Genomic DNA, 27,362 nt, shown 5'->3' on the forward strand with positions numbered 1-27,362 from the left:
GTGAGCAGATCCCATAGGACTAAATATTCAATGATTTGTGAAATCCTCCCCCCAGTTATGAATAGAAATTAGCTAAATTCTATATTAGCAAATGTGAATTCTAAAATGTATGTTTTTCATTCCTCTGGTAATTCATATTTATGGTGCCTGCAATTTTATTGTTACATACCATTGGTAAAAAATATAAGCTGTTACTCATAGTTCAATTATACATGTTCAGAAAAAGGTGAAAAACTTGCTGAAGTAATTACAGTATTTGTTTGCCACTGTATTATTGATGGTACATGACTATCCAGGAATAGGTAAGATGACTTAACAGGTATGGTACTGGACTGGAATTCAGGAGACACATCTTCAGTTCAGCTGCAGGGTACCTTGCATGTTACTTAGTTTACACTGTGACTCACTTTCCAATCTGTAAAATGACGACAGTGCTTCCCAACATCACAGAGGTGTTAATGATAGAATCTATTAATGATTACGAGAAGCATGGATGTTAGTGATAAAAACAGAAGTACCTAAATACACAATGAAATAGAAACAAAGCCTTTGTTTCATAAGTGCTGAAAAATGTACCTTCTTTTATCTCATCCTTCTGTACTGTTCTCTAGGAATAATTTTGTAACTCTCATGACAATGGACAAATAGATTTATTTTTTCTCTTGCTATACAAAGCTTTAATTGTTAGTTCAGTGCTTTTCAATGTGTGTTTTTTTTCCAAGCACGCTTTAGTATTGCACAGACTTTCATTTTATATTTGATCTAACGAAAACAGTTCAACTCTTTTCTGTGTAATTATTTAGTTATGCTCTTACATGTAGGACACAGCCCAATAGTGTGCAATGTTACTATGTCTTTGGAATTTTTATCCTGGACTTTGGACAAGAACTTTTCAAGTATAGAAGAAAAAAAGTAAACCTTTTTGCAATCATAATATTTCCTTTAGGTGTACTTTGATGCTAAATATGAAAATAAGTTAAAACGTTTATGTTTAAGCCTATTTTTTTAAATGTGTGGCTAAGAGGGAGGATGAGTTTATTTTAATAACCATTTTACTATATGCATTTATGGAAAATATTAACCTTATTTAAGGTATAACAGCTTTTCGAAAATGTTATCAACACCTTAATTTTTCTTTTAAACCTTAGAACTTTTTATTTTTGCCAGAAATATTGAACATGGTAATTGTAGTAACCTTCTCTTATGAAAAGAGTATGGGTCATGTTTCCAAGACTGTGAAAATGTGGAGCTTTGGCAGTTACAGTGGATGGTTTTACTATAGTAATTAAAACACAGATGGAGCCCATTTCTTTCCCAAATGGTTGATTGGCAGATACACTGTGGTCAGCATTAGTCTGTGCTGAACACATAGGCACCATCTGTCTTCAGTCTGCTTACATAGGGTGGTCTCAGTAGAATTTTTATGATTGTCACATGAGCTAATTTTAACCTCCCCATTTAAGCAAAATATCCATCTTCTTCAGCCAGAGAGTTCAGGATTGCAGTATCAACAAAGACAGCAATTAAAGGGATTCCAGCAACAGGAAAATCTCACATCTGAAAATTTATATCCACGCTTAATTACAAATGACACCCAAGTTTACTGTAATTGAAAGAAATTAGTGGCAGTGGGAGTGCATATTCTTTATTTTTATTTCATAAAAGTGGGCTGGTTCATGGAAGCTTTGAGAGACAGTTGTTTTTTTCTGGCGATTGCTATTTTGTGCCTTAGAATCTAAGGCTTTGTCTACTTAAATTGGTTTAAAAAGTGATTTCATTAGAGTACAAGGATCAGAAGCCGGCTTGGAGCGGGTCTAGGATGTAATCTGATAGGTATTCCAGTGATTGTAAACAGTGCTTTCAATAAGCTTACGTGGAGGTGCAGGAGAGGTCATTGGAGAGGCAAGTGGGGTCAAGCGTGAGTTTTTTAAGATGGGAAAAGACTAAAGCACGTTTATATTTGAGAGGAAAGAGCCAGAGGGGGAGAGGTTAAAGAGAAGAGTTAGGGAGAGAAGGAGGGGAAGAGAGTGGATACGAGGGAGATCAAGAGGTAGGATGGGATGGGATGAGGTGACTGGCACAAGTGGTGAAGGGGTTAGAGGTGCAGAGCAGACAAACTGATGGGAAGAAGGAGGAGAAAACTGTGGGAGGAAAAGGGAAGTCAAGCTGAGGCGAGGAGGAAGGCTACATTGTATATAGTCCCCTTTCTTTTGGAAGAAATTGGTGATCTCCTCCTGTGCAGAGAGAAGTGGAGACAGGAGGAAGGGAAGGTCTGAGGAGTGAATCAAAGGTGGCAAAAATGCATCTGGGATTGTGGCTGTGAGATTCAATTAAGTTGGAGAAGTAGAGTTGTTTAGTTAGAAAAATGACAGAACTGAAGGAGGAGAGAATGAATTTGTAGCCGAGGAAGCTGGGCAAATAATGGTCTTTCGCCAGAGAAAATCTGCATGGGAGAGCTGGCGCAGAAGAAGCAGGTGTTGGGGGTGAGTGGGGTGGGGGGTTGGCAGGGCAGACCTTGAGATGGGAGAAAGGGACAAGAGAGTTAAGGGTGGAGGAAATCAACAAACCATATCAACGGGGAGAAAAGGGAAGAGAGGTCAGGGAGAAGAGGGTTGAGAGCAGGAGAGAAATCCTCATCACTGATGATGTAGAAGTCAATGAAAGGCTGAGTGACAGGACAGGAATGTGGGAGCTGTCAAATCAACCTTTTTTTGCTTGTGCAAAGCAACTCTGGCAGCAAATAGAACCCTTGGATTTACTCAATTGTCCCCAGTCTGCTTTTGGATCTATGTATAGGTCAGAAGTTACATTGATATTATTGGATGATCATTATTTTCTAGCAGCTAATGGGAATCATTTGTTTGGGTTTTTTTAGATGCATCAGCTTTGAGCAGGAGTTGTATTCGTATGCGCATAGTCCCTAGGAGTAGATGGAATTGCTCTGGAGTTGGTCTGCTTTTACTTATATGAGGACCAGGATAATTGTGGATGGTTGTTAGGCCTAAGGATTCATTCTGTCCACAGCTGAAAGTGTGTGTGATCACTATCAGGCTTAGTAAGGCAATGTGGGCTGTCGTGCCATCTATAGTGATAGCCAGCAATATGTTACTTTCTCTGGCTGTAATGAAACAGTGGGGAGCAAGAATTAGTTTTTTCTATTGCATTATTTTTACATTCAAACTTTCTACCTGAAGACTTGTGACACATGCTTTTAGAATTGGTGTTCTCGTGTTAAATCTCCTCTCTTGGAAAAGGGAAATTAAACATGTTCCAACATTAGTCACATGTGATTTATGGATTAGGAGTCTATCTTCATATTGCTGAGAGAGCTTATTTAACTCTATCTTCCACCGTATCTATTTCCAGAGTATTTTTTTTTTCATTATGGTTGTTCATTCTTTGATGTGGCTCTTCAGAAGAGCAGGAAAACATATATATCTCCATAATCAGACTTATTTTAATTACCTCTGGAAAATACTTCCTTCCTTAGGTTGAGGCAGGTGATTATCATTTTTAAATATGAGAGGGAGAGTAGAAAATATATTGGTCTTCATTCTATCTGTATTTTTTAAGAGTTTATTGGTAAACTCTAGAAAGATAAATTAAGCATATTTTACATATCATGTAGGCATTGAAAATAGCTGCAATTTTGTTTGCTTGTGTTTCAGACATCACTTTTGTTGGTCTGCCTCAGAAACTCTTCCAAAAGCTTAGTTCTACAGAAACTAGGGGAAAACATATCTCTGCTGGAGCGTGTTCTTGCAAACTTTACTCCTCACATGGAGAGTGAGACTTGTATGACAGATCCATTGTCTTCTTCCTGGTTTTCAAGCCACTAAAATCTCAGTGGTACCATATTCCACTGAGCATATTCAATGGAGCATATTCAGTATGCAGGCTACCATGCCAGCCCACTGTATTCTATGAATGTTGGTTTTATTTATTCAGGTTTATAAGTAGAGGTCTACCAAATTTGTGGCCGTGAGGTACATGTCATAGGCCGTGATTTAAACTTTGAGAGTGGTCCGTTTGGATGAGCTGTTACCAGCAGGAGAGTGAGTTTGTGTGTGTATGGGGGTGGGGGGATGTGAGAGAACCTGGATTTGTGCAGGAAATAGCCCACCTTGATTATCATGCACATTGTGTAAAGAGTTGTCACTTTGGATGGGCTATCACCAGCAGGAGAGTGAATTTGTGTGGGGGGGTGGAGGGTGAGAAAACCTGGATTTGTGCTGGAAATGGCCCAACTTGATGATCACTTTAGATAAGCTATTACCAGCAGGACAGTGGGGTGGGAGGAGGTATTGTTTCATATTCTCTGTGTGTATATAAAGTCTGCTGCAGTTTCCACGGTATGCATCCGATGAAGTGAGCTGTAGCTCACGAAAGCTCATGCTCAAATAAATTGGTTAGTCTCTAAGGTGCCACAAGTACTCCTTTTCTTTTTGTGAATACAGACTAACACGGCTGTTACTCTGAAACATCTCTGGGAAATGTGGCCTTTTGTGTTTTTACCCTATCTAAACAAAAGTATACAGCATTTCTTAAATTGGGGGTCTGGACCCAAAAGGGGGTTAGATGCTTTTTGTAGCGGTGGTGTATTGACAACCCTTACTTCTCCACAGCCTTCAGAGCTGGGCACCCGGCCAGCAGTCGCTACTCTCTAACCACAAAGATCTGAAGGCAGAGCGGAAATTGGTGGCTGCTGGCCAGGGGCCCAGGTCTGAAGTCAGTGCTGCCGCCAGCAGAAGTAAGGGTGACATAGTATAGTATTGCCACCCTTACTTCTCCACTCCACTGCATTCAGGGTTGGGTGGCCAGAGAGCAGCAGCTGCTGGCCAGGCGGCCAGCTCTGAAGGCAGTACAGAAATAAAGGAGACGTGGCATATACAACTGTATGAACACAGCCGTGAAATGTGCTCTTTATGCCCTGACCAACCCACGAAAAATGTGATATTTCTCCATGATTTAAGCAGACCCTTATTTATAAGTCTAGTTCAGTGAATGAACACAGTATACTGCTGTGATTGACTCTCAGGCTGCATTTCTGGCCCCATGGTCAGATTTTCCAATGCCAGCTGCTCCAGAGAAATGGAAATGGCTTTCTTCAGTTTCTATATTGAATCAGATGTGCATGTATACCAAAGGGGAACCTGTTTGACCGTCTCAACATTAGTGGGCTACTAAGACATGACCGTTTCTTTTTTTGGAAAAATCTTTAAGTGTGAGGAGGTTTTTATTGTTTTTCCTTCCAAGATTTAACACAGCCAGCTTCTAAAAGGTTTCAGAACCCAGCTAGGAAATATTTTTTTTCAGGTCCTTAAATGGGCCCCCAAACACAAACTAAGTACCTTTCACCAGAGTGCCCATCTTTCAGAGATTAAATGAAAGATATCACTGTTTGGTTTCACTGGCATTTAGAAAACTTTAAATGGTATTATAGAAGAGAACGTTATTAGAAAATGGCCACTGGTACTTCTAAAAGTTGGCTTTAGCCTTAATTTAATTAGATATAAAGTAGACACTACTTCTGATGCTACCACAGTCATAAAGTGAGTGTCAGACTCCTCTGTGTGTTATGAATAATGAAGCTTGGAAGATGGGGACTGGCTCTCTTGGGTACTTGTACAAATTAAAGTTAAGAGGAGAGAGTTTTTTTTCTTCAGACAGCCAAAATCTTACACCTTAGATTAAAATGTCAGCAATGTCTATATGTTGTAAGTTAATATGTGCTCTGACACACAGATTCTGTGAAAGACCCCATTGGTCTAGATGCAGCAATTTAAAATATTTATAGAATTTGTTTAAAAAAGCCTGTGTTTGCAATGGGAAAAATCAAGTTTTTAGCAAGAAGCAATATTTGATCTTATCCTGATCCTACAAGTGAGATTTTCATCTGAACTGTGTGTGGCTGCCTTGCTAAAGAATGCTTTGAGATACATGTGAGATTGCCCATTTCTCTGTCGCTTTAAAAAAGTCAATCTCACACCTTTTGAAAGGTAACAGTATTAGTAATCCGTACAAAAATATAAATTAATCTCTTGATCTGGCTGGTAATCCTGTGCTTCTTGGAAAGTTTTACAAAATGATTGACATGTGAAAGGAAAGTTGAGACCGCTTCCTATCTACTAGTTAGATATAACATGTACAGAAAAGTGCATTTAGCTAAATGGAATTACTTTTCACAACCTAAAGCCTTATTTCTTTCAGTCCGTATGTTTTCTGTAGAATTTAAGATCTCATTTTAAAACAGATTAGTGGGATAGGACTGTAGAAAAAGCACTGACCTGGTAGAGGAGTGGAACTAACATGGTCTGAAAGACATCTGACTACAGATGAGAATGGTGGTGGTACTATCTGCCAAATCAAAAGTGCCAGTTTTCACTTGGCCCAGATAGATAATTCTACTCCAGCAAGGATAGTCTGATATCTGGTTTCTGAAAAGCAGTGCCATTCCATACTGTGGATATTCCTTCTCCTATAGCCCTCAAAGCATATTTGTCTGCGTTTAGAAATGGGCTTTGTATACTGACAGCACCTACATAAAAATGTGTGCATGTATCTATTATAATTGAAATCTTCTGTAAATCTAGTGAAACCTGCTCATCGGTTCCTGGCAGTGTTCCAGTGCAGGCTTTCTGCTGTGAGGGCTGTGCGCTGCTGTTCCTTTCTAAATAAATTAATAAAAAATAGTTTCCAGTGCTGCTCCCTCAGGTATCTTTCCCTGAAAAACTGTTATGGGATGCTTTGGAGACAGAGAGCAAGTGTTCCCGACAGATCAAGTTAATGGAGGATATTTTATGTTTGGTGTTCTCTAAGTTTTTAAAGCATACTTCAAAAGGCAAAACAGAAATTTTTTCTCTCCATTGATCAAAGATGTTTGAGAAAGCAAAGACAAATAATTATATTCATTGCCAAAAGAGAACTGATCAGTAAATATTCCCATTTGGATTTGGAGCCTGTTACGGAGGGCTGGGTTTACCAGTAGCATCTCCAAGTGGTTAAGACCGCCACTTCCTCCATCTTGTCGACAACTCCTCCGGTACTGTGAGGCCTGCCATTCGGTGCGTGGTGACTTGGTCCTTGGTTGGGTCACCATTTTTTGGTTTACCACCTTCTGGGATAACAAAGTCCAAAGTAGCATGGCTCATCCTCACCCCGGGGTTTTCTCATTATCTTTATCCTCCCTTCACTCCTGAGAGGAGAGATATTACGAATATACGAGCATATTACGAATGCTACACCAAGAGTGTATGTAATGTGTTCTATCAAAAGGTAAAAGCAACAGAAACAAATAGTGATTTTACTTCTGCAAAATGTGTGACTCAGCTGGAATTCATAAATTGCCTTGTAGAGGCTCTAATGGATGGGAAAGTGGTGGGAATAGCCAATGTGGAGGCTAAGTACACAGAAATATGTGCTTTGAATAGGAATGAAGAGGAATAAATGCTTAACAGGCTCTTAAAGCACTTACTGTGGAATATGAATGTAGTTTTTAGAAATCCTGTCTGCAGAAATGAATCAGTGTATATCCTTAGCACCACATCTTTTGATGCTTTTATCAAAATTGGGAGTAAAGTGCTGCTGTCAACAGTAATATGGAGACTCTGTTTGCAGCTGCTAAACTTTTATGGAAATGCAGTCATGTCACTGTTTGCTTGGCTCCTGCTCATGTGCAGATCTCAGCATGATGTTGATCTACATGAGACTTTAGGAATGTATGAGTTCTCTATGGTACCACAATTGGTGTTTGAATGTGACAGAACAATTCATATGTGCCAGGTAAAAAGCAAACTAATGCATATCTTGCATGATTTTCCCAAGTCAGCACCTATTGACAATATGACTAGTATCTTATGCTAGCAGAGGCCTTTCAGTGTAGCAGCCATAGATGATATAGCTGAGGTACAAGCTCTCAGCAGTCCAGAAACTGTTAACATCTACTGAGATTTGGCTGGAATCCTCATGATGTGGCTGCAGAGAAAATACTGGACCTATGACAAAGTCCACCTCGTGTGACACAGATGGAGATGAGACTCCATGGTATTGCACCTGTCCAGTACAACATCATTGACTCCACGAACATCTCCAATGTTACAGTGAAGATGCTATTGTCTCATAGTTACACGAAGGAAGAGTTCACTGCATACCTTGCATGAAAAAGCCTGCAGCATGCTATGAATTGCTCATAGAATTCTGTCATATTGCAAAGCTTTAGAACATGGTATACAAAGTTGCACCTGTAGCTCTTCAAGAGAATCTGTCCTGATTTGTTGTCCCTATACTTCTGCTAACTGCAGTTCCGGACCAGTCTAAAGTAGACACTGCCATCTGTACCACCATGGGAGCTATTTCTATGATGTGAACATATGTCCATCAGGGACGGAAATGAACTACCAATAGTTTTCTTTTATTAGCTAAGACAGAATTTTAACAGAGTGAAAGTGCATTAACACTTTGTGCTCATTTAGCCCTCTGAGCAGGTTTTTCATATACCTTTTTCCTTTTATAATGTAAAACCAACTCTAATATATTCAAGGGCAGAGTCACTCATTCCATTTTGCTTCCATGGATTTAAGTATTTTATAGAAGGTAGACTTCCTTTAAAAGACCTGCTAAGCTTTAGTTTTGGGATGTGTACTTTTGCTCTGAGTTAACTGATTCCTGTCCATTGTAATCCCACCACTATACACAGGCCTGGCTTTAAAATTTTGGAGAGGACCAATGAGTTTTGTGCATGCAATAATGAATGAACTTTGGGAACACCTAGAATTTAAGGTAATAGTAGGCCACAAATTGCCTGTGGTGGCAGTTTTACATGACTCAGTCTAGCAATTGGCATGAAAATATATCCATTTTCAGAATGGAAGGAACCTTAAAAACTGACTCTTAATACTTTTAATGTTTTCTAAAAATCAGTGAACTACGTGCATTACATGCCCCAGAGATGTATTTGGGGATGGTATGGTTTCTTCTGTTAAACTGACTTTCTACTGTGTGGTGGACCGTGGTATGTGGGGGCTAGTAGATTGAGCAAGGTAGAAAGTAGACTGGCCGGCCTCCTGTCACCTCTTGTCCCTACTTTGGGTCTTACATCTGAAAAAATACAGGGTATAAGGAAAATGTGAAAATAAACTCTCTCACCTCAGAAGATGAATACTACTGTGGTGTACACCTAACTAGATAATAGTTATGGGAAGGTCTCAGGTATCAACACTTAAGTCAGAGTTTTTCTGCCTCTTGAGTTTATGCAATGGGAAATTAGATCTCATTTGAGCTGCTATTCAAGTGAACTGTGAAGACTTTCTGTCTTCAAAAAAAGTTTCATTTCTTCCAGGTAAACATTTTAAATCAAATTTCGGTCTGATGCCAAGCTCCGTTTAAATCCCATTATCCAGATGAAATAAACTACCTCCCTCATTTCTAGGTAGAGTTAATGTGATTAAAATCCATGTGTTTTTTTCCTCAGCTACTGTATTTCATGTGCTACCTGTGATTCTGTCCATCTGGGGACTCCATTATTTGCACAAACAATTCACAGGTTTCATTTGGAAAAAGAAAACACTCAGCATTTAGTTCAGTGAGGTTATGTTTACTATTGACCCATAGGCACTAACGCATTGGTGCTCTGGAGTTCAAGCATCCACTGGAAAAAAATAGGGGGAGCACAGTACCTGCAGGGCCAGATTCATCTTTTCTGGGCCCCAGCACCCGGACTGTGGCTCCTCCCTGAGGCCCTGCCCCCATTCTGCCTCAAGGCCTCTTCCCCACAAGGCCTTACTTGCTGCTGAAACAGGTGGGAGGGGGAGAGAGGAGCACCCACCGGCAAAAACAAAAGTCAGCACCTGTGCATTGAACAGTCTACATTGGTGTATAAGAGTAAAGAAGAGAAGGATAAAAGATATCCTTTCTGAGAATACGGGTGTACAACCAGGTAGATTGCTCAATGGAGATTATTTTAATCTGATTCACAATTTAAGGGAACGATCTTCAGTGAAATGGAGAACCTCTGTTTGTGTTAGAGCCTAATCTTATAGCTGTGCTGCACAAGCCCATTGATTAACTAGGTAATGGATATTGTTACATTGCAAATTCAGTGACAGCTCGGCCCTGTAAATAATTCAGCAGATAGATCTAAGATTTTCTATGGTTGGGTAATTTCTATGGATTTTAATAAAAACAAAAGATTTAAGCTTCTTATTTATAGCTATAGCAGACCTGAGAAACCAAATAGTATCATATTGGCATTTTAAGACTTATAGTTTACTATTATTCTTTAGGAATTCAGGAAACTTAAATCCACTTAGATTTCTAAAACTAAGATTAGATTTTATCTCATAGCAGTACTATGTATTTCTTCCTTTTTCAGAAATGTAGCTCGCTCAGTTCTGAACACTGATACACAATTACCTATCTGCCTGATTTTAAGTGTTTGTTTGATAAGCCAGTCATGCTTTGTGTTAGGAAATTGTATCTGAGCCTCTTAGAACTTTTCCCTTCACAACTTCAGTGTTGACGTATTTTTTTAAAATTAGTTACCATTATAAAAAATTTATTGATGTCAGCCCCTTCTAGTCTAGTTCATTTAAAAAAAAAAATCCTTTTCCTATGTATAGGCTATCTAGAGGTAATCTGTCTTCATAACCCTAAAATTCTAAGTAACTATGTTTTCCCTTGCACTGCCGGGGTAAATTTTTTCCAATTTATCATTGTGGAGTGCATCTGTTGCTCATGTTCCAAACAGATTAGACTGAATGCTTTCTGTTCATTTCAAGAGGTGGCAACATGAGGATGTAGTACAGTTTAAATGTATACAGGAAGATGGCACCAGTCCTACGTAAACATACTCCATAAACCTGGAAATAAAAATAAGAATTTGTTATATTATGTCTAACTTTTTCCCTGCTATGAGTTCCCTATTTTTATATATCTTCCCATTTATCTCATTTAGATCACAGAGGAGATTGCTTGTGGTTTTCTAATTTTTATTATTATTATTTATTATTATTGTCTACTACCTCTATAAACTAAATAGAAGGGAAAATCAAAATTCTTGTCTAAATCCCATTGGAAGTAGTTACCTTTGTTTATGCAGAGGACAAACACATTTGATGTGCTATAACAGTTTCTTATTTCATTTAATCTCCGTTTTCACAGACTGCTTTTAAAGTTATGATGATTTTCTAAGGATGCTATGAACTTTATATTCTCTTTATTATAAAAACGTACAAGGCCAATCAGCGCCTGATGGCTTCCTGAGTAATAGCATGTGGGTAGGACATGTTTCAGAGCAGCTTTGGAACTCTTGTCCTTGATGCTAGTTGGGAACATCCCAAATACATTATGAACCTATTAATCTGCAAACAGGAAGGGCACAATATAAACTTTAGTCTTGAAATCTGTATCCACTGGATGTAGAATGGTTAATGTAACCTTGACAAGAATTGTTGCTTCTTTGTCACCTTATTACTGCAGATCTATGCTGCAGCAGTCTCGTGCCCTGCTTCTTGTGCCTTGGGACTCTTGACAAAGTATTCAGTAAGGGGTACAGGTGCACATCCTAGGGTCAAACATTCTGGAATTGAAGATTATAAAGGCCCTCATGCCATTACTATCCTCAATTCCTTTACTTCTGTTAGCCCAGTGGTCTTGGCACTGACCCCAAACGTTTGTTTGTACTGAATTACTAGTGTAAGAATGGTTTCAGAGTAGCAGTGTGTTAGACTGTATTCGCAAAAAGAAAAGGAGTACTTGTGGCACCTTAGAGGCTAACCAATTTATTTGAGCATAAGCTTTCGTGAGCTACAGCTCACTTCATCGGATGCATTCAGTGGAAAATACAGTGGGAAGACTTAAATACATAGAGAACATGAAACAATGGGTGTAACCATACACACTGTAATGAGAGTGATCACTTAAGGTGAGCGATTTACCAGCAGGAGAGCGGGGGCGGGGGGGGGGACCGGGACCAGCAGCTGAGCCTCTTCATTCATGTTCCCTCCTATTATCCATCATTCAAGGTTGGTTTCTTAGGTTCTGTAATATAAGACAGAGTTTCTGAGCTGCAGGCTTTGACAGACATTTTTGAAGCAACTTCTCTTAAGGATAACATTGTTTTTAGACCTCACAGTATTACCAAGTTTAAGCATTCAAAAATCATGAGTAAGAATGAGATTTTACAAATACATCTTGGATTCTTTCTATTTGCTGTCTGTTCTTTGAGCCTCTAGCATTTGTTTTCAAGCTTTCCCCCACAATCACGAGGGCTAGAAATGTCATTTGTTTTTAATGAAACCCGAGATTCTCATGTAGTAACATGACTCAGGAGCTGTGGCTTTAAGAAAAAATCATCAAATATTGTGAGATTCAGTTACAAAAGTTGGCCAACATTCACCTCATCCAGAAGTTTTTGACTACAATACTTTCCAAATTTTATATAAATCAATTAGTTTGTCTGTATTTTTATCTTCCTGAGTCTTTTAATAGCAATATGAGTATATCTTGGATGTTAGATGAGCAAATAGTTGCTAGCTAGAAGGAATGAAGTTGTTAAGGAAGTCTCCTATTTATTTGTCACTTTTGATGCAAAGATTAAGGGACCAAGTTATTTAAATTCAGGGATTAGACAAAATTTATTAAATTGGGCCGTCATCTGTGTTAGAACATCGCTGCCATTCCTTACCTGTAGGATTTAGAGCCTATTCTACTGTTGTGATGGCAGACCTTTACATCTTTTAATTACCAGTTTTGCACAGTTGAAATCTGTAAAGCTGACACCTGGAGTTCAGTTCAGATTCATGAAGAATTCTCTCAAAGTTGAGTTCAGAGAGAATGATCAATTTGTATTCTTTGCTGCCTTTAATTAAAATACACCCAAGCCCTCCACATGGGGACTGTCACTCTTGGTTCTTCTATAGTATGGATTTGCAGAATTCCTGTGTCATGAAGGAGAAAGTTGATTTAACAGCATAGGTGTGAACTCCATGGGTGCTGCAGGGCTGGGGTGTGGGTGGGGCGGAGGTGGAGCAGGTGTCAGAAGAGGCAGGGCTGGGGCTTGGGTGGGGGCGGGGTCTAGGGCGAACAGGGGGGTCAAGCACCCTCCGGCTAGAGAGGAAGTTAGTTCCTATGTTTAACAGTATGTGTGTAGTTCTAATGTAATGTCTCTGCAGATCTGTTCTTAAGTTAAGCCCCTTCTCCCTTATTCATCAAAGATTTAAGGAATCTAAATTTAAAGGAATTGGAAAGTATTAGAGGGCAAGCACCTGCATTCTTGATTCCATAGTGCTGGATCTGAAGTACAAGTGTATGAACTCTTCTTATGGACCAGTGTGTCTCTTGGACTGCAGGTAGTTTCTAGCTGTCCAAATGAGCAATGTTGAAAGGAAAATGCTTTTTTGGAAGAATAAAGCAAGTGCATATGTGCTGCATATTTTAAATGAATATTTCTTTGCTAGAATTGGCCTGAAATGTAGCTTTTCACAGCAAGAAACAATTGGTTTAATGTTAATATACCAAGTTAAGAATTTAAATCACCAACTGTGTTGATGGTGCTGCACAAAATCAAAGAATGTTATCTGCTTTCTAACCAGGGGAAAATTCTTTGATCGAGTATGGTACAGAGAGAGTGAGGATATAAACTGATGATTCACATATAGTATAGGCTTTTGAGTGAAAAAGTAGTATAAAGTATACAGATAGTAGAATGCATAAGGACATGACTAGAAGTTTCAATAACTGAATATTTGGAATCCTGCACTCAAGTGAGATGCAAAGCACCAATTATAGAAAATTGTACTTATAAATGTTCCTATCATGTGATTTTAATATTATACTTGCATACTTAAGACATTTTTAAAATACTAGTTTTAAAAGATTGTAGACAAATGTTCACCTTTAATGGGTATCAAAGTAAAGTACGTAACATATTGGTAGGGCCCTACCAAATTCAGGGTCCATTATGGTCAATTTCACAGCCATAGGATTTTAAAATTGGTAAATTGCCTCTTTTCAGATGTTTTAATTCTGAAATTTCACAGTGTTGCAACATGGGGGGGGGTCCCGACCCAAAAGGGGATAGAGTGTGTGGGGGTGTCATGCGATTGCCACCCTCACCGCTATGCTGCCTGAACTCTGAAGGCTGCAACTATGGAGCTTCCTGCATCCGCAGGAGGTTCCCAGAGTTGATCTGGTCTCCCCTCCCACCGCCCCCCCCCCCCACAGCACCTATGTAGGGGAAGAGCAAGTCCTGTCCCTCCCCTGCCCAGCTGGAGTTAGGAGTCCTCTTTGCTGGGGCCCTCCCAACACCAGAGGGAAGATCAGATCCAACTCCAGAAGCCTCCTCCAGCTGCAGGAACCTGTGAGGTATCTGGAGTTGTGTCCAGAGAGTGTCCTGCAGCAGGGTGAGGTATCTGGAGTTAGGTCTGCCCCACCCCCACCCCGCAGCAGCTGTGCAGGAGATGGATAAGTCCTGTCCCTCCCCTGCCCAGCCAGAGATAGGAGACCCCTTTGCTGTGGCACTCCTAGGAACAAGGGGACATTTGGCTTATTTTTCACAGTCTGTGAGGCGTTGTTCACAGCTGTGAAATTGGTAGGGCCCTATGACTGGGAATGGCAATGCAATATGCTCTAGGGAAGTGGTGGTAATGCCTATTTTAAATTTCCCTAAACTTTCTATTATAAAAATTATTGTGACCTTCTCGTAGGAGATCTCTGTGAGGATTCTCAGGGCACTCTGGGCTGTGTCTCACCTTGTTTCTTCTGGCCTCTAGTGTGACGGAGTCTTTCCTGTGCCTGGCTGGATGTCCGCTCCCTAACACCACCAGCCGTTCAGCCACTCGAGCACTCACTTCTGGGCTATGCGTGCCCTGTCTTCAACTTGCAGGTTAACAATAGGCACATCTCAATCCAAAAAAGAAAAGGAGTACTTGTGGCACCTTAGAGACTAACAAATTTATTTGAGCATAAGCTTTTGTGAGCTACAGCTCACTTCATTGGATGCGTGGATGCTGTAGCTCACGAAAGCTTATGCTCAAATAAATTTGTTAGTCTCTAAGGTGCCACAAGTCCTCCTTTTTGCGGATACAGAGTAACACGGCTGCTACTCTGATCCCAGTCCAAGAATCCCTTTGAAGCATTCCTCTGTGATATCTAACTCCTGACACTGGGCTACTAACAGAAATCTCAGATCCAAGTTTACCTTAAATCACTGCTGCTGTAAACCACACAGCACCTGTGAGCTCTTACAATGAAACAATAGTAGGTTTGTTTTAAAAAATAAAGTAACTAGAAATAAGAGAGAGTGGTGGAAGCAAATGGTAACAAAATGAAATAATAAAACACCTACCTGAGTCTATACCCATTAATAATTATGTTTCCTAATGAAGTAGTTTTCCCCCAAAAGTTCAGTCTATTGAAGCCTCTGATGGTTTTCCATTGAAACTCTTAGTAGTGTGCAAGATAAAACAGTTGAGCCTTGCATCACATTGTGGGCTTAACAGGATGGGGTAACAATTCCCCTTGCCTGCACGGATCCTCACCAAGAAATATTATCCCCGGTAACTAATTTAACTTCCAGAAATGGAGACAGTTTCATCTTCATTGTAATTGACATCTTTCACCTGGCACAGTCATCTCTTTCACAATCTTAGATTACTTGATGGAAAGACATCAGAGGGCTGTCTGAGTTCCATCAAGTTTCATTTAGATCAGTAACGGCTTTGCACTCACCGGTAGGTTTCTCGATTTTCTTTTTCCACACATCCAGCCACAACAGGGTCTTATGAATCGCTTTCTTCAAATTAGAGATCTCAATCTTGTTCTTACTGTCTTATGAAACAGCCATTTGAACCATGAGCTATGTGCTCCCTGTTACATTTGTCTATTAAGACATCCTTTTTGATGGCCATCGCTTCTTCCCAAAGGGTTGCTGAGCTTGAAGCTTTAATGGCAGTCCCTCTGTTCACTGTGTTCTCTAGGGAGAAGATATAGTTAAGACCACATTCCAATTTTTTTTTTGCAAGATTTCTTCTGAGTTTCATGTTAACCAGACTATTCGCCTTCCTGTTGTCTTTCCAAAGCTGCATCAGATTATCCAGGAAACTACCTTCCATATACTTGATGTCAGAAAAGCTCTAGGCTTTTTCTTGCACAGAACCAGATGATTTAGAAAGTCCCCTAGGCTTCTTATGTCTATTGCAGATAGGTCCAAGGGATCCACTCCAAGCAGAGACATACTAAATGGAACTCTGGGTATATTTTTACCTGTTCGGCTCACGTCCAACTTCCTCTACAAGTGACTGCATATTCTACTAGATCTCAGTCTACATCTGTAGCTTTATTCAAGGATGTTCTGGTTGCTGAAATCTGCAGAGCTGCAACAGGGACCTTGGGGCATACTGTTTCCAATCATTATGCTTTGGTTCACAATGCTAGATTGGATACTGCAGTTGGCAACACAGTTCTCTCTTCAGTACTGGACTCTGTTCTGAACCTCCTGCCCCCTTAGGGTGGGGTTACTGCTTGGAAGTTACCTAAAGTGGGACACTCATGGAACACACACCTCAAAGAAATCCAGGTACTCCACAGGGTGAGTAACCTCTCCTTCTGGTAGTTTAGACCCCAAATCTAGTCACATATCCACGTTGCCTCTCCGAAAGAGCCAGTTGTTGTTGTTGTTGTTATTATTATTATTATTGTCTTTGTCCTTAGCTTTGTTGTCTGTTATATGGGTAACATACTGTTTCCATGTGTGTTAAGCTGTTAGATATTTGTTTACTTGCTTCATTTAATGTGCGACCATGCCTTCATTTCTGCACACCATCCAAATTCTAAACTGAATATAGAATTGATTTTCTCCTGGGGTTTTCCATGGCACTCATCATTGTCATATCCGAGTGCTTCATAAGTACTAATGATTTTATCTTTATAACTCCCCTGAGACAAAAAGAGGGGGACTGTGCGTATTATCCCTATTTACCAAATGGGAAAAATTGAGAAAAAGACTAAGTGACTTGCCTGAGGCTGCACAGTGATTTAGTGGCAAAACCATGATTAGAACTCAGGACCTGCTGACTCCCCACCCTGTTATAGTTTCACCCTGGCATGCTACCCTCCTGGCAGAAATACTAAATATCCACAACTTCCATTAATCTGTGTTTCAGTTGCAAGTGCTCAGTACTACTGAAAATCTGGCCCAAGGCATCTCAAGTTGGGCAGCTAGAAAACAAGGAATCACAGTTAGGAGGCGCCTGTTAAATCAAAATTTTTAAGTTGCTTGCCTGGCATTGCATAGGAATCTCTGTCAGACAGGAATAGAGGCCAGTTCTCCGATGGCATCATAGAAAATAGGGCTGAAATGGACCTTGAGAAGTTGACTCCAGCCGCTGCACTGAAGCAGGACCAAGTAAACCTAGACCATCCCTGACCGTGTTTGTCCAACCTGTTCTTAGAAATCTCCAGGGATGATTCCTTGCAAGCCTATTCCAGAGCTTAACTACCCTTATAGATAGAAAGTTTTTTTCTAATATATAACCTAAATCTCCCTTGCTGCAGATGGAGCCAAGTACTTTCAGTGGACATGGTGTACAAATGATCATCGTCCTCTGTATAACACTCGTAAACATATTTGAAGACTGTTGTCAGGTACTCCCTCAGTCTTCTTTTCTTAAAACTGAACACGTGCCTGGTTCTTTTGGCCTTTCCTCATAGGTCAGGTTTTTCTAAACCATTTTTTATGATGTTGCTCTACTCTGGACTCTCTCCAGTTTGTCCACATCTTCCTTAATATGTGGTGCCTAGAGCTGGATGCAGTATTCCAACTGAGACCTCACTGGTGCCAAGTAGAGCAGACCGCTATCTCCTGTGCCTTACATATGACACTCCTGTTCACGTGTACTCCAGAAGGATATTTTCTCAGCTATATCACACTGTTGCCTCATGTTCAATTTGTGATCCACAGATTTTTTTCAGCTATCAGTTTTATTCCCTATTTTGTAGTTGTGCATTTGATTTTTTTCTTTGTAGTACTTGTCTTTTATTGAATTTCATCTTGTTGATTTCAGAAAAATTCTCCAATTTGTCAAGGTTATTTTGAATTCTTACCCTGTCCACCAAAGTTCTAGCAATCCCTCCCAGCTTGGTGTCATCTGCAGATTTTATAAGCATACTCTCCACTTCATTATCCAAGTCATTAATGAAAATATTGAATAGTACTGACCCCTGTGGCACCTCACTGGATACGCACTCCTTGATTGACAGTGAACCGTTGATAATTGTTCCTAGAGTATAGTCTTTCAATCAGTTTTGCCCTTATCTTAAAGCAATTTCATCTAAAACATATTTCCCTAGTTTGCGTATGAGAATGTCATTTGGGATTGTGTCAAAAGCCTTACCTCCAGGAGGATGGACAAAAACACAACCAGGGCCCCTGACTCCTTCACCCTTGCTCCCAACACCCTACAGTCACTGCTGATCAGCTCAGGATCATACCTGGCAGTATCATTAGTGCCCACATGGATAAGCAGCATGGGGTGTTGCTCAGAGGGATGGATAAACGTTGGCAACCTTTATGTAACCTCGTGGATACAGGCTCCAGGCAAGCAGCACACCTCCCAGGACATCATGTCAGGTTGGCAGATGGGTGTGCCCATCCTCCTAAGAAGGGAGTCCCTGACCACCAGCACCCTCTGTCCCCTCCTGTAGGGTACAAGGGCTGTCAACCTCCCAGCCTTCGAGTGAGGTGGCTCCTCCTCCTCAGCCAATGGGGTCTGCTCGTCATCTGTTGCCATTACAGAATTGCCAGTTCTTGACTGCAGTGAACGTGGTATCTGGGTGGGTGGGGATGGAGCACTGTCTGCTGCCCAAGCTGGTGAGCAGCCAGTCTCCTCCCTGTAGAGCCACTGGTTCTCTCCTTCCTCTTCCAGTGCAGATGTAGTCATCTGTAGTTGGCTAACAGTCTCCATCCCAGATGTTTCCATGTGTGTCATGCTGAAGAAGTTCTCATGCTCCTGGATGCTACACAGATTGAGCCGTCTCCTCTTGCAGGTCTCTTTCGTGCTTACTGGGGGACTCCAGTAATAGATACTTCTCACATTAGGAGGTTTCCTCTGCTGGCTTTCATTGGTGGGGACATGCAGCCAGCATTCCCAGCAAGTCAAGACCAGGGACTTGGAGGAAGCCTGTATGATCAGGATGCCAGTCTGGCAGGACCCCCATAGGATGCAGGCAGAGGAAAGGCTAGCAGCAGTTTGGCGACACAACCTTTCCCTCCCACTGTGGGTTCTCCCTCATGGAATGCCTGCACATTAATGACAGGAAATACCCTTCTTGGATGGTATTAAGCTGCTTTAACTGCATGACAGTCTTTCTCTGCTCAACTTACAGGTTTTAGAGCAAAAGAGGCAGGAAACCTACAGACAACACCCCTATCTTTCACTATACTATCTGATTCATTCCCTGAACACCATCTATGCTGTGCATAGAATGATAATGATCATTCAATTAGAGACTGTCAGAATGAGTACCTGGTGATAGAATTAAGGTTGCATCTTCTTTCTGACATTCTCAGTAGGGGTTTGTGCTAGAGTTAGACCCCCCTAGTCCCAGTTCTCAAGATAATAAAGGAGAGGAAACTAAATTAACAAGTAAAGAGTAGCACCAGCTCCTCTGTCCTACCTCTGTGTGCTTCCTAGAGATGAACAAAGCTTGGATCTCTGCTTGCTCCTTTCTGGGAGCTGAGGATGAAAGGTTGTCCACCTCCGCAGGCTGATCCCTTCTGAACTAGACTTCTCTCTTTTTAAGTGTCCTCCTCCAAGACTGGCATGTTTCACAAGTGAGATGGAGCAGGGCTGTCTGAGCCCAAAGTTGCTCTTTAACCCCTTCTTGCCTGGTAAAGAGTTTGTACCTTCTGTCATGTGCATAATCCATTGTAATTGTTTTCCATGTGGTCAATTATTTACTTAAACTTTCCTTTACTGTGGGTCTTAACATAGAGAAATAGAGGAGAGAAAAAAAATTTTTTAAAGGTAATTGTAAACCCGCAGAGACGGGAAGAGGACTCAGAAATGTTTTCCACGGTACTGGAAACTGTTCCTAACTACTTTTTTTTTAAAATTGACTAGAATTCCATTTGACTGTTTCTTTAAGAAGGAACTTCATTGAAGAGAACGGAGAACTCTGTAGCCAACAAACTGAGCTCCTTTTTAACTAAATTAAATTTTACAAATGTCTTCCATTTAATGGTTTTAAAGCATTATTAAAATATTATAAAAGCTCCTTTAAGATATGGATACCCAAGTCAAAAATGGAACTATAAGGACTGTTAGATAATTGTAAAAAAACAAAACACAACATCATAATGCTTTCTAAAGATGATTTGCAAAGCATAAGCACTAGCTGTCTTTGAAATAAGTCTTATTCTGATTGGAAAGGTGTTACACACTTGGTTAGAGAAAGCACAACAGTATGTATAATTCACTCTGAAGTATGTAAGAATTTTATCTTAAGGGCTACTTAATTTTATAAGATATTGTACACAGTTTCATTTTTATTTTTTCTTTACATGTATTAAAGCTAACTTTTGCACACTATTTCAAAATGTATGAACTGCATAATAAATATGCTTTTTAGAAACCATTTCCCAATTGGGCTGGGAAGATCAAATGAGAGAAAATAAATGTTGAGTTGTGCTCTATGCACATAATTTGTGTAATTTTGTTAGTTGTTTTTCTCCGCCTTAAATGTGGACATCTGGAATTTTAAATTCTTTTTAGGGATCCTTCTGACTTGTTAATCATTTCTGTGCTTTTTGTTAAATGGAGTATTTCTTGCATGTTTCCTGCTGGGAAAAAGGAGTAGCTTTAGAACAGGACATAACTGGATACTGTACATATCTGAGAAGTCTACTGCATTATCATCAACCAGTAAATGCTTTCTAGTACAGTGTGAAATTCTCCTGAGGACTGTAGAATGCAGATTCACAATTTAAAGGGAAGAGATGATGTATGCTGCTAAAAAGGGGTGTGTTTTGTTGTCTTGGGTGAAACCCACAAACACTGAACTTTTTACACATGGTGTGAAGTAGGAGAGCATCTAATGATATTGGTCAAACATTAAAGCTTTCATGAAAAATTTGTTTGGTAATGTTTTCTGTGGGGATAGTCAAAGAACAGAGAAGTTTGAAGACCAAGGAATACACTTAATTGAAATATATCATTGGTACAGTATACTTTATATAGATACAGATGTGTTATGAATGTAATATAGGCTGCTAGCCTCTATTACATTTTATATCTGTTTGAACAGACTCTGGCTATGTTGGTTCATTATACCACCCTGACATAACGGAGTTGGGAAAGGATTTCTTTCTAGGGGGAGAGGATCTACAAGTGTGGGCTGAACAGTTCTAAGGGATCTTAAGAGTAGCAAAATCTAACAGAAAAGTCTTGAACTGAACTTGTTTATTTGAGCATAAGCTTTCGTGAGCTACAGCTCGCTTCATCGGATGCATTCAGTGGAAAATACAGTGGGGAGATTTATATACATAGAGAATATGAAACAATGGATGTTACCATATACACTGTAACAAGAGTGATCCGGTAAGGTGAGCTATTACCGGGGGGGGCGGAGATTCCAATTCAGCAGTCTCTTGTTGGAGTCTGTTTTTGCAGTCTTTTTGTTGTAATATTGCGACCTTTAGGTCTGTAATCGAGTGACCAGAGAGATTGAAGTGTTCTCCGACTGGTTTTTGAATGTTTTGAACGTCTGATTTGTGTCCATTTATTTTTTTACATACAGTGTGTATGATAACACCCATTGTTTCATGTTCTCTATGTATATAAATCTCCCCACTGTATTTTCCACTGAATGCATCTGATGAAGTGAACTGTAGCTCACGAAAGCTTATGCTCAAATAAATTTGTTAGTCTCTAAGGTGCCACAAGTCCTCCTTTTCTTTTTGCGAATACAGACTAACACGGCTGCTAATCTGAAACCTGAACTTGTTTTGTTATTAAAGCCAAATGCCAGGAAGGGAATGGGGCTTTACCTCTGCATAGTGTGGATTTTGTTTTAAAGCTGGTTCAGAGGCACCTACTCATACAGTATTATAAAAATCAAAAAGAGCTTTGAGAAATGGAAAATGCTGTGCTTTGCAAAAGAACATCCTATTTTGACAGATAAAAAGCTCTGGAAGAGCAGAAAGAATGCCCCTTCACCCCCCCCCCATAAAAGTCTGTGTGGTGGCTGGGATACAGATGCAGTTGAATAATTTGCAGCTGGCTATTCTGCCATCCAACCGTCCTGTTACATTTTATAAAATCCCTTAATTTCACAGCACCCCATGTATTAGGTGTCAATCAATATCCACATTTCACTGATGCAGAAACTTGAGTTGCACAGGTTAAATGCTTTGTTGAAGATCACATGTGCCATCTGTGGTGGAGCTGGAAAAAGAACCTAGGTGGTCTCACTCAGTATCGTGTGTTTAATATTTATGAAACTAGACGACAAACAGCATTTGTGAAAGAAAAATTAAAAACTGGAAACAGGCACTATGTAAGCTTCCCAGATAAAGCTTTATCGGTCTACTTGACTGTGGTCATTTGCCTCTCTTCCTTGCATCCTTGTCAAAGGAGAGAATACCAATTGCACTGAATTGTTTGGTGTTTTTGTGCTGTGGACGAAAGATTTTAAGGGCTAAATTGAGACTACCGAACACTTGCAACCCTTTTTCAGATGTGTTCTTGCGGTCGACACTGAACTATTGGAGTGACCAAGTTCCTGTCTGCTCTTCCATTCTTCAGTATTGATAATTCATTCCTTCTTGTTGTTCCTCTGAACTGCTTGCTTTGGATCCTTATAAATTTATATTCCGATAGTATTGTTAATCTGATTTTGTATTTTATCATTATGGAATTCTAGCTTCTTGGCCACTTTTTCAACCTAGTCTGTCAGGGCCTCATTCTCTTCCTAGCTGCTCATGACTGTTCTTCCACTCTCCCACATTCCCCCTCCTCCCTAAATAATTCTCATTTTCCTTTCTGTCCCTTGGGCTCTAGTTTCTCTCATTATTTCCATCCTTTTACTTCTTTTCTCTTGCGCCCTCTGGAGAACCCGTGCAACTTGGAAGCAAAACCACAGTTATCAAGATGTGCATATAATGAACCTAAGTAACAGTATAATCTTATTGTATCCCTTGTCCTCATTTTTCTCCCTCTCACTGCCTGGTACTCTCACTCATTGCATCATCTCTGAAATTAGACTGCAATCATAGAATCATAGAATATCAGGGTTGGAAGGGACCCCAGAAGGTCATCTAGTCCAACCCCCTGCTCGAAGCAGGACCAATTCCCAGTTAAATCATCCCAGCCAGGGCTTTGTCAAGCCTGACCTTAAAAACCTCTAAGGAAGGAGATTCTACCACCTCCCTAGGTAACGCATTCCAGTGTTTCACCACCCTCTTAGTGAAAAAGTTTTTCCTAATATCCAATCTAAACCTCCCCCACTGCAACTTGAGACCATTACTCCTTGTTCTGTCATCTGCTACCATTGAGAACAGTCTAGAGCCATCCTCTTTGGAACCCCCTTTCAGGTAGTTGAAAGCAGCTATCAAATCCCCCCTCATTCTTCTCTTCTGCAGGCTAAACAATCCCAGCTCCCTCAGCCTCTCCTCATAAGTCATGTGTTCCAGACCCCTAATCATTTTTGTTGCCCTTCGCTGGACTCTCTCCAATTTTTCCACATCCTCCTTGTAGTGTGGGGCCCAAAACTGGACACAATACTCCAGATGAGGCCTCACCAATGTCAAATAGAGGGGAAAGATCACGTCCCTCGATCTGCTCGCTATGCCCCTACTTATACATCCCAAAATGCCATTGGCCTTCTTGGCAACAAGGGCACACTGCTGACTCATATCCAGCTTCTCGTCCACTGTCACCCCTAGGTCCTTTTCTTTGAATTTACCCAAGAGAAGAGGTGATCAGAACTTACATTTCTCTTCTCCTCCATGTGATCACACACACTCATGATTTTTTTAAAGGCTGTCTGATGTACATGGGCCAAGAATTCTCTTTTAGTACAATCAAAGTGCCAGGATGCTGTACAGTTAGTGACCCATAACCTTATAATTAACATTTAAGTGTATGCTTATCTGCCCTCTGTTAAGGGATCAGTTTTTTGTCCGAGGCTTGTCTCTCATATGTCTCTTATTTTGATAGTTGTTACTCACTTTAGTTCCAGAACTCCCTATTTTCCCTGTACCTGTTACCACAACCTGCCCACATACCCCCCACATCCCGTACCCTACTGCCTCCCCCACATCCACACCCCGTGCTCCCCCACACTCCCTGTACCCTGCCACTACAGCCTCCCTGCTCCCAAACTCAGTCCACATCCCCACACTCTACCCACCCACTGTAGCCTGCCCACATCCCTGTATCCTGCCACTACAGCCTCCCTGCCCCAAACTTGTCTACATCCACACCCTGCACCCCCATACCCTGCCCAACCCCGTATTTCTCTTCCCCCTTCTCCCCCCCCCACCCGCCATTTGCCACTGTTTTTGGTATTCCATCACTTTATTCTTGAAAATCATGCACATCACAAATAAAGAATCATGAAACTAAAGTCATGGACAGTTACTTATGGTATGAATATTGGGGACATCTTTGTCCTATGCTTGGGCCTTGGCAGGTTAAGAGCTAGGGGGTTGAAGTCTGAATATGGTTATTTCTCAGTAACCATATACTTTGTATCGTCCTCAAATGAATAAAATACATGCAAATGAATATTATGGTTAAATTATGTATTTTTTTATATTAAAATGAAATGCAGTTTACTTTAAATTCAGTAATTTAAGTTAAACATTTCATTTTAGATATTTTATTATCTTTCTTTATTTGGTTTCTTTCATCACAGTCTCTGGTTGCTGGCAAAAAAGTTAATTTATCCTTTAAAATTTATTTTATACGAAACACCGGATCGTATTTCAGAATTTTTATACGTTCTTTAGAATTTGATGTTTGTATTTACTGCTGGAAGTGAAATTTTCAAACTGATTTTTTCCACTTCCCTTTGGAGAGAACTAGTCCATCTGCAATATCACATGGATTATTTGGTAGTTGTGTTTCTTAAATTTTAAACTTTGTATTTATAACCTTAAATTTAAAATACAGAATCTCATAAATCAGAAGAATGAGATTCCAACAGTTTTAAAGCAGTGAATGGAATAGTACCTTAAGCTTAAGTTTCTCTAGTTTACAAATGGCTGGAACACCTATTTACTAGATAAAAATAGCATGTTCTGCTATCACATGCTTGTTAAATTATTTCCTAAAAATAATTCTTAATTAAAATCCTGTGTCCATTCCTAGCTAGTTGATAACTGCAGTACCTACAGTATAAAAATTAAGAAACGTGTACTTTTGTGTGGATATTATTTCAATGATATATTGAGTAAACGGTATGCCATTTTGCTATAATTGTGTATTAAAGGTTTAATTAAAATATGAAGCATTTTATTCTCTAAATTTACAGTATCTGCAGACATTTTTGTGTATAATAATTTTTGTCTTTATTTACAGTATTTACAACCCTTGATGCTTGTCATGTGGGTTTTCCCTCAGTATGTTGAATGCATTGATATGTTGTGTGTATGTGTGTATAATGTGCTTTGTTCTTTAAAGCTTCTTTCCTTACCTCATATGCTCCTGGGTCTAAGCACTATATATTTCTCTTTTCACATGCTACTTAGCCATCTTCCATTTGAATAACTTTCCCAATATATAGTGTGGAAATTGCAATAGTTTTTGTGCATTTACGATGATGGAAGGGTAGTGAGAGACTCGGTGCATTCTTCACTGGGTTGGGCTAAAGCTTATGAAAGTACTAATGTATTAAAAAGCTTCAACAGGGATTTGCTGAGGACTAATGTTGTAATGTTAGTCATCCTTTATCTGCTTCTGTTTTTACAGGTTCTGAAGGATGGCTGATGTTGGTTTGTGTGATGCCACTCGGAGCCTCTGTCACTGTGGACTGACAAGTAACCTGCAGGTTTAACAGTACAGCAGGTTAAAAAACCATCAGGAATGCCACTTGCTTCAGCTCCTTAACTGGACAAAAGTACAGTGTAGCCTATTTGCAAAGCGAGAATCTTCAACTGATTTCTTTTTTGCAGCTAATAATAAAGACAACCTAACATCATCTACCTTCCTGGTTTACAGTGCTTCACCTTCCAAGACAGATGGTGTGTCAAAAGCTGTAAGATGCCTGCCGAACACACAATAATGAAGTAGTGAGCTGCTGCTGCCTAATTGTCAGGAACACAGCCGACAGAGCTGCACTACCCTTTTTCTGCTCCCTTAATCGGTCCAGGAACAGCAGGGTGGACATGGCTGGCCTCATTAACAACCTGCTAATACTGTTGCTTGTTTTTCAAAATAGCTGTTCGGGTTTCAGAAACCCACTTTCTGTCTTTAAGAGGTGGGTTATGCAGAAAACATCTTTTGGTATTTTCAGTGCATGCTGCTTAGTGATGCTATCACTTTGTCTAATGCAAGTGTTATAAAGATTAAAAAGTATGTACTAGCTAAAAATTATTTACAGAGAAGACACATTTTTGTATAGCGAGCTTCCTTTGAACTGAGATCCTCTTTAGAGTTTAAAAAGACGTTCTTTTGTTGTATTTTGGAGTCATGAAAAAGAAGAATCTGTTGAACCCCTTCTGTTGCTCCTTGAAATATGAATCTGCCTTAGCAATATGATTAAGATTAAATAATAAAAGAATAACTTAAGATTTGTGTGTAGCCCCACTGACATAGTTAACACATAATATATAGGTTTCAGAGTAACAGCCGTGTTAGTCTGTATTCGCAAAAAGAAAAGGAGTACTTGTGGCACCTTAGAGACTAACCAATTTATTTGAACATGCTCATGCTCAAATAAATTGGTTAGTCTCTAAGGTGCCACAAGTACTCCTTTTCTTTTTACATAATATATATTGTCCCTGTCCCCATGAGCTTACTAGCTAAACTGTTACTTCTTCATGAGATAGTGTCAGTTAGTTTGTAATGAGGGATCTGGTGTTTATTGTTTTAGATCTTTGAACACTAAATTATGTAGATAAATTTGGGGGTTGCATGTGTGGGGGAAATCCACTGTATTAGCACATAAGAAAATATAGCATTATATATTCAATGTACACCCTGTAGTTACCCCATCACATTTATCAACTGATAGAGTTAGAATTTACATTACATTAAATGTTTTTGTCATGTAGTCCTCATTAGTAACAAGTTGAATATTTGCTTTGTTTCTTTGGTTACATGTAGCATTTACTACAGACCCACTTAACTCCCACATATGAAGTT

The 27,362-nt window shown here is 39.9% G+C and overlaps 1 protein-coding gene across 7 annotated transcripts in view; it reads left to right on the plus strand.

Moving 5' to 3' along the window:
- The window catches only part of PAM (peptidylglycine alpha-amidating monooxygenase), a 218,322-nt gene that overhangs the window by 43,145 nt on the left and 147,815 nt on the right, over nucleotides 1–27,362 (plus strand). For 6 of the 7 annotated variants that reach the window (XM_084628617.1, XM_084628616.1, XM_084628612.1 and 3 more), the window contains exon 2: nucleotides 25,968–26,475. In XM_084628617.1, coding sequence (XP_084484743.1) covers nucleotides 26,384–26,475 — 92 coding nt within the window. In that variant the 5' untranslated portion in view covers nucleotides 25,968–26,383. The remainder of the gene's footprint in view (nucleotides 1–25,967; nucleotides 26,476–27,362) is intronic. The other variant, XM_084628614.1, reaches the window with a different exon arrangement.

The sequence above is a fragment of the Lepidochelys olivacea genome (genome assembly GCF_965140295.1).
Source record: "Lepidochelys olivacea isolate rLepOli2 genome assembly, chromosome: 5".
Taxonomy (NCBI): Eukaryota; Metazoa; Chordata; order Testudines; family Cheloniidae; genus Lepidochelys; species Lepidochelys olivacea.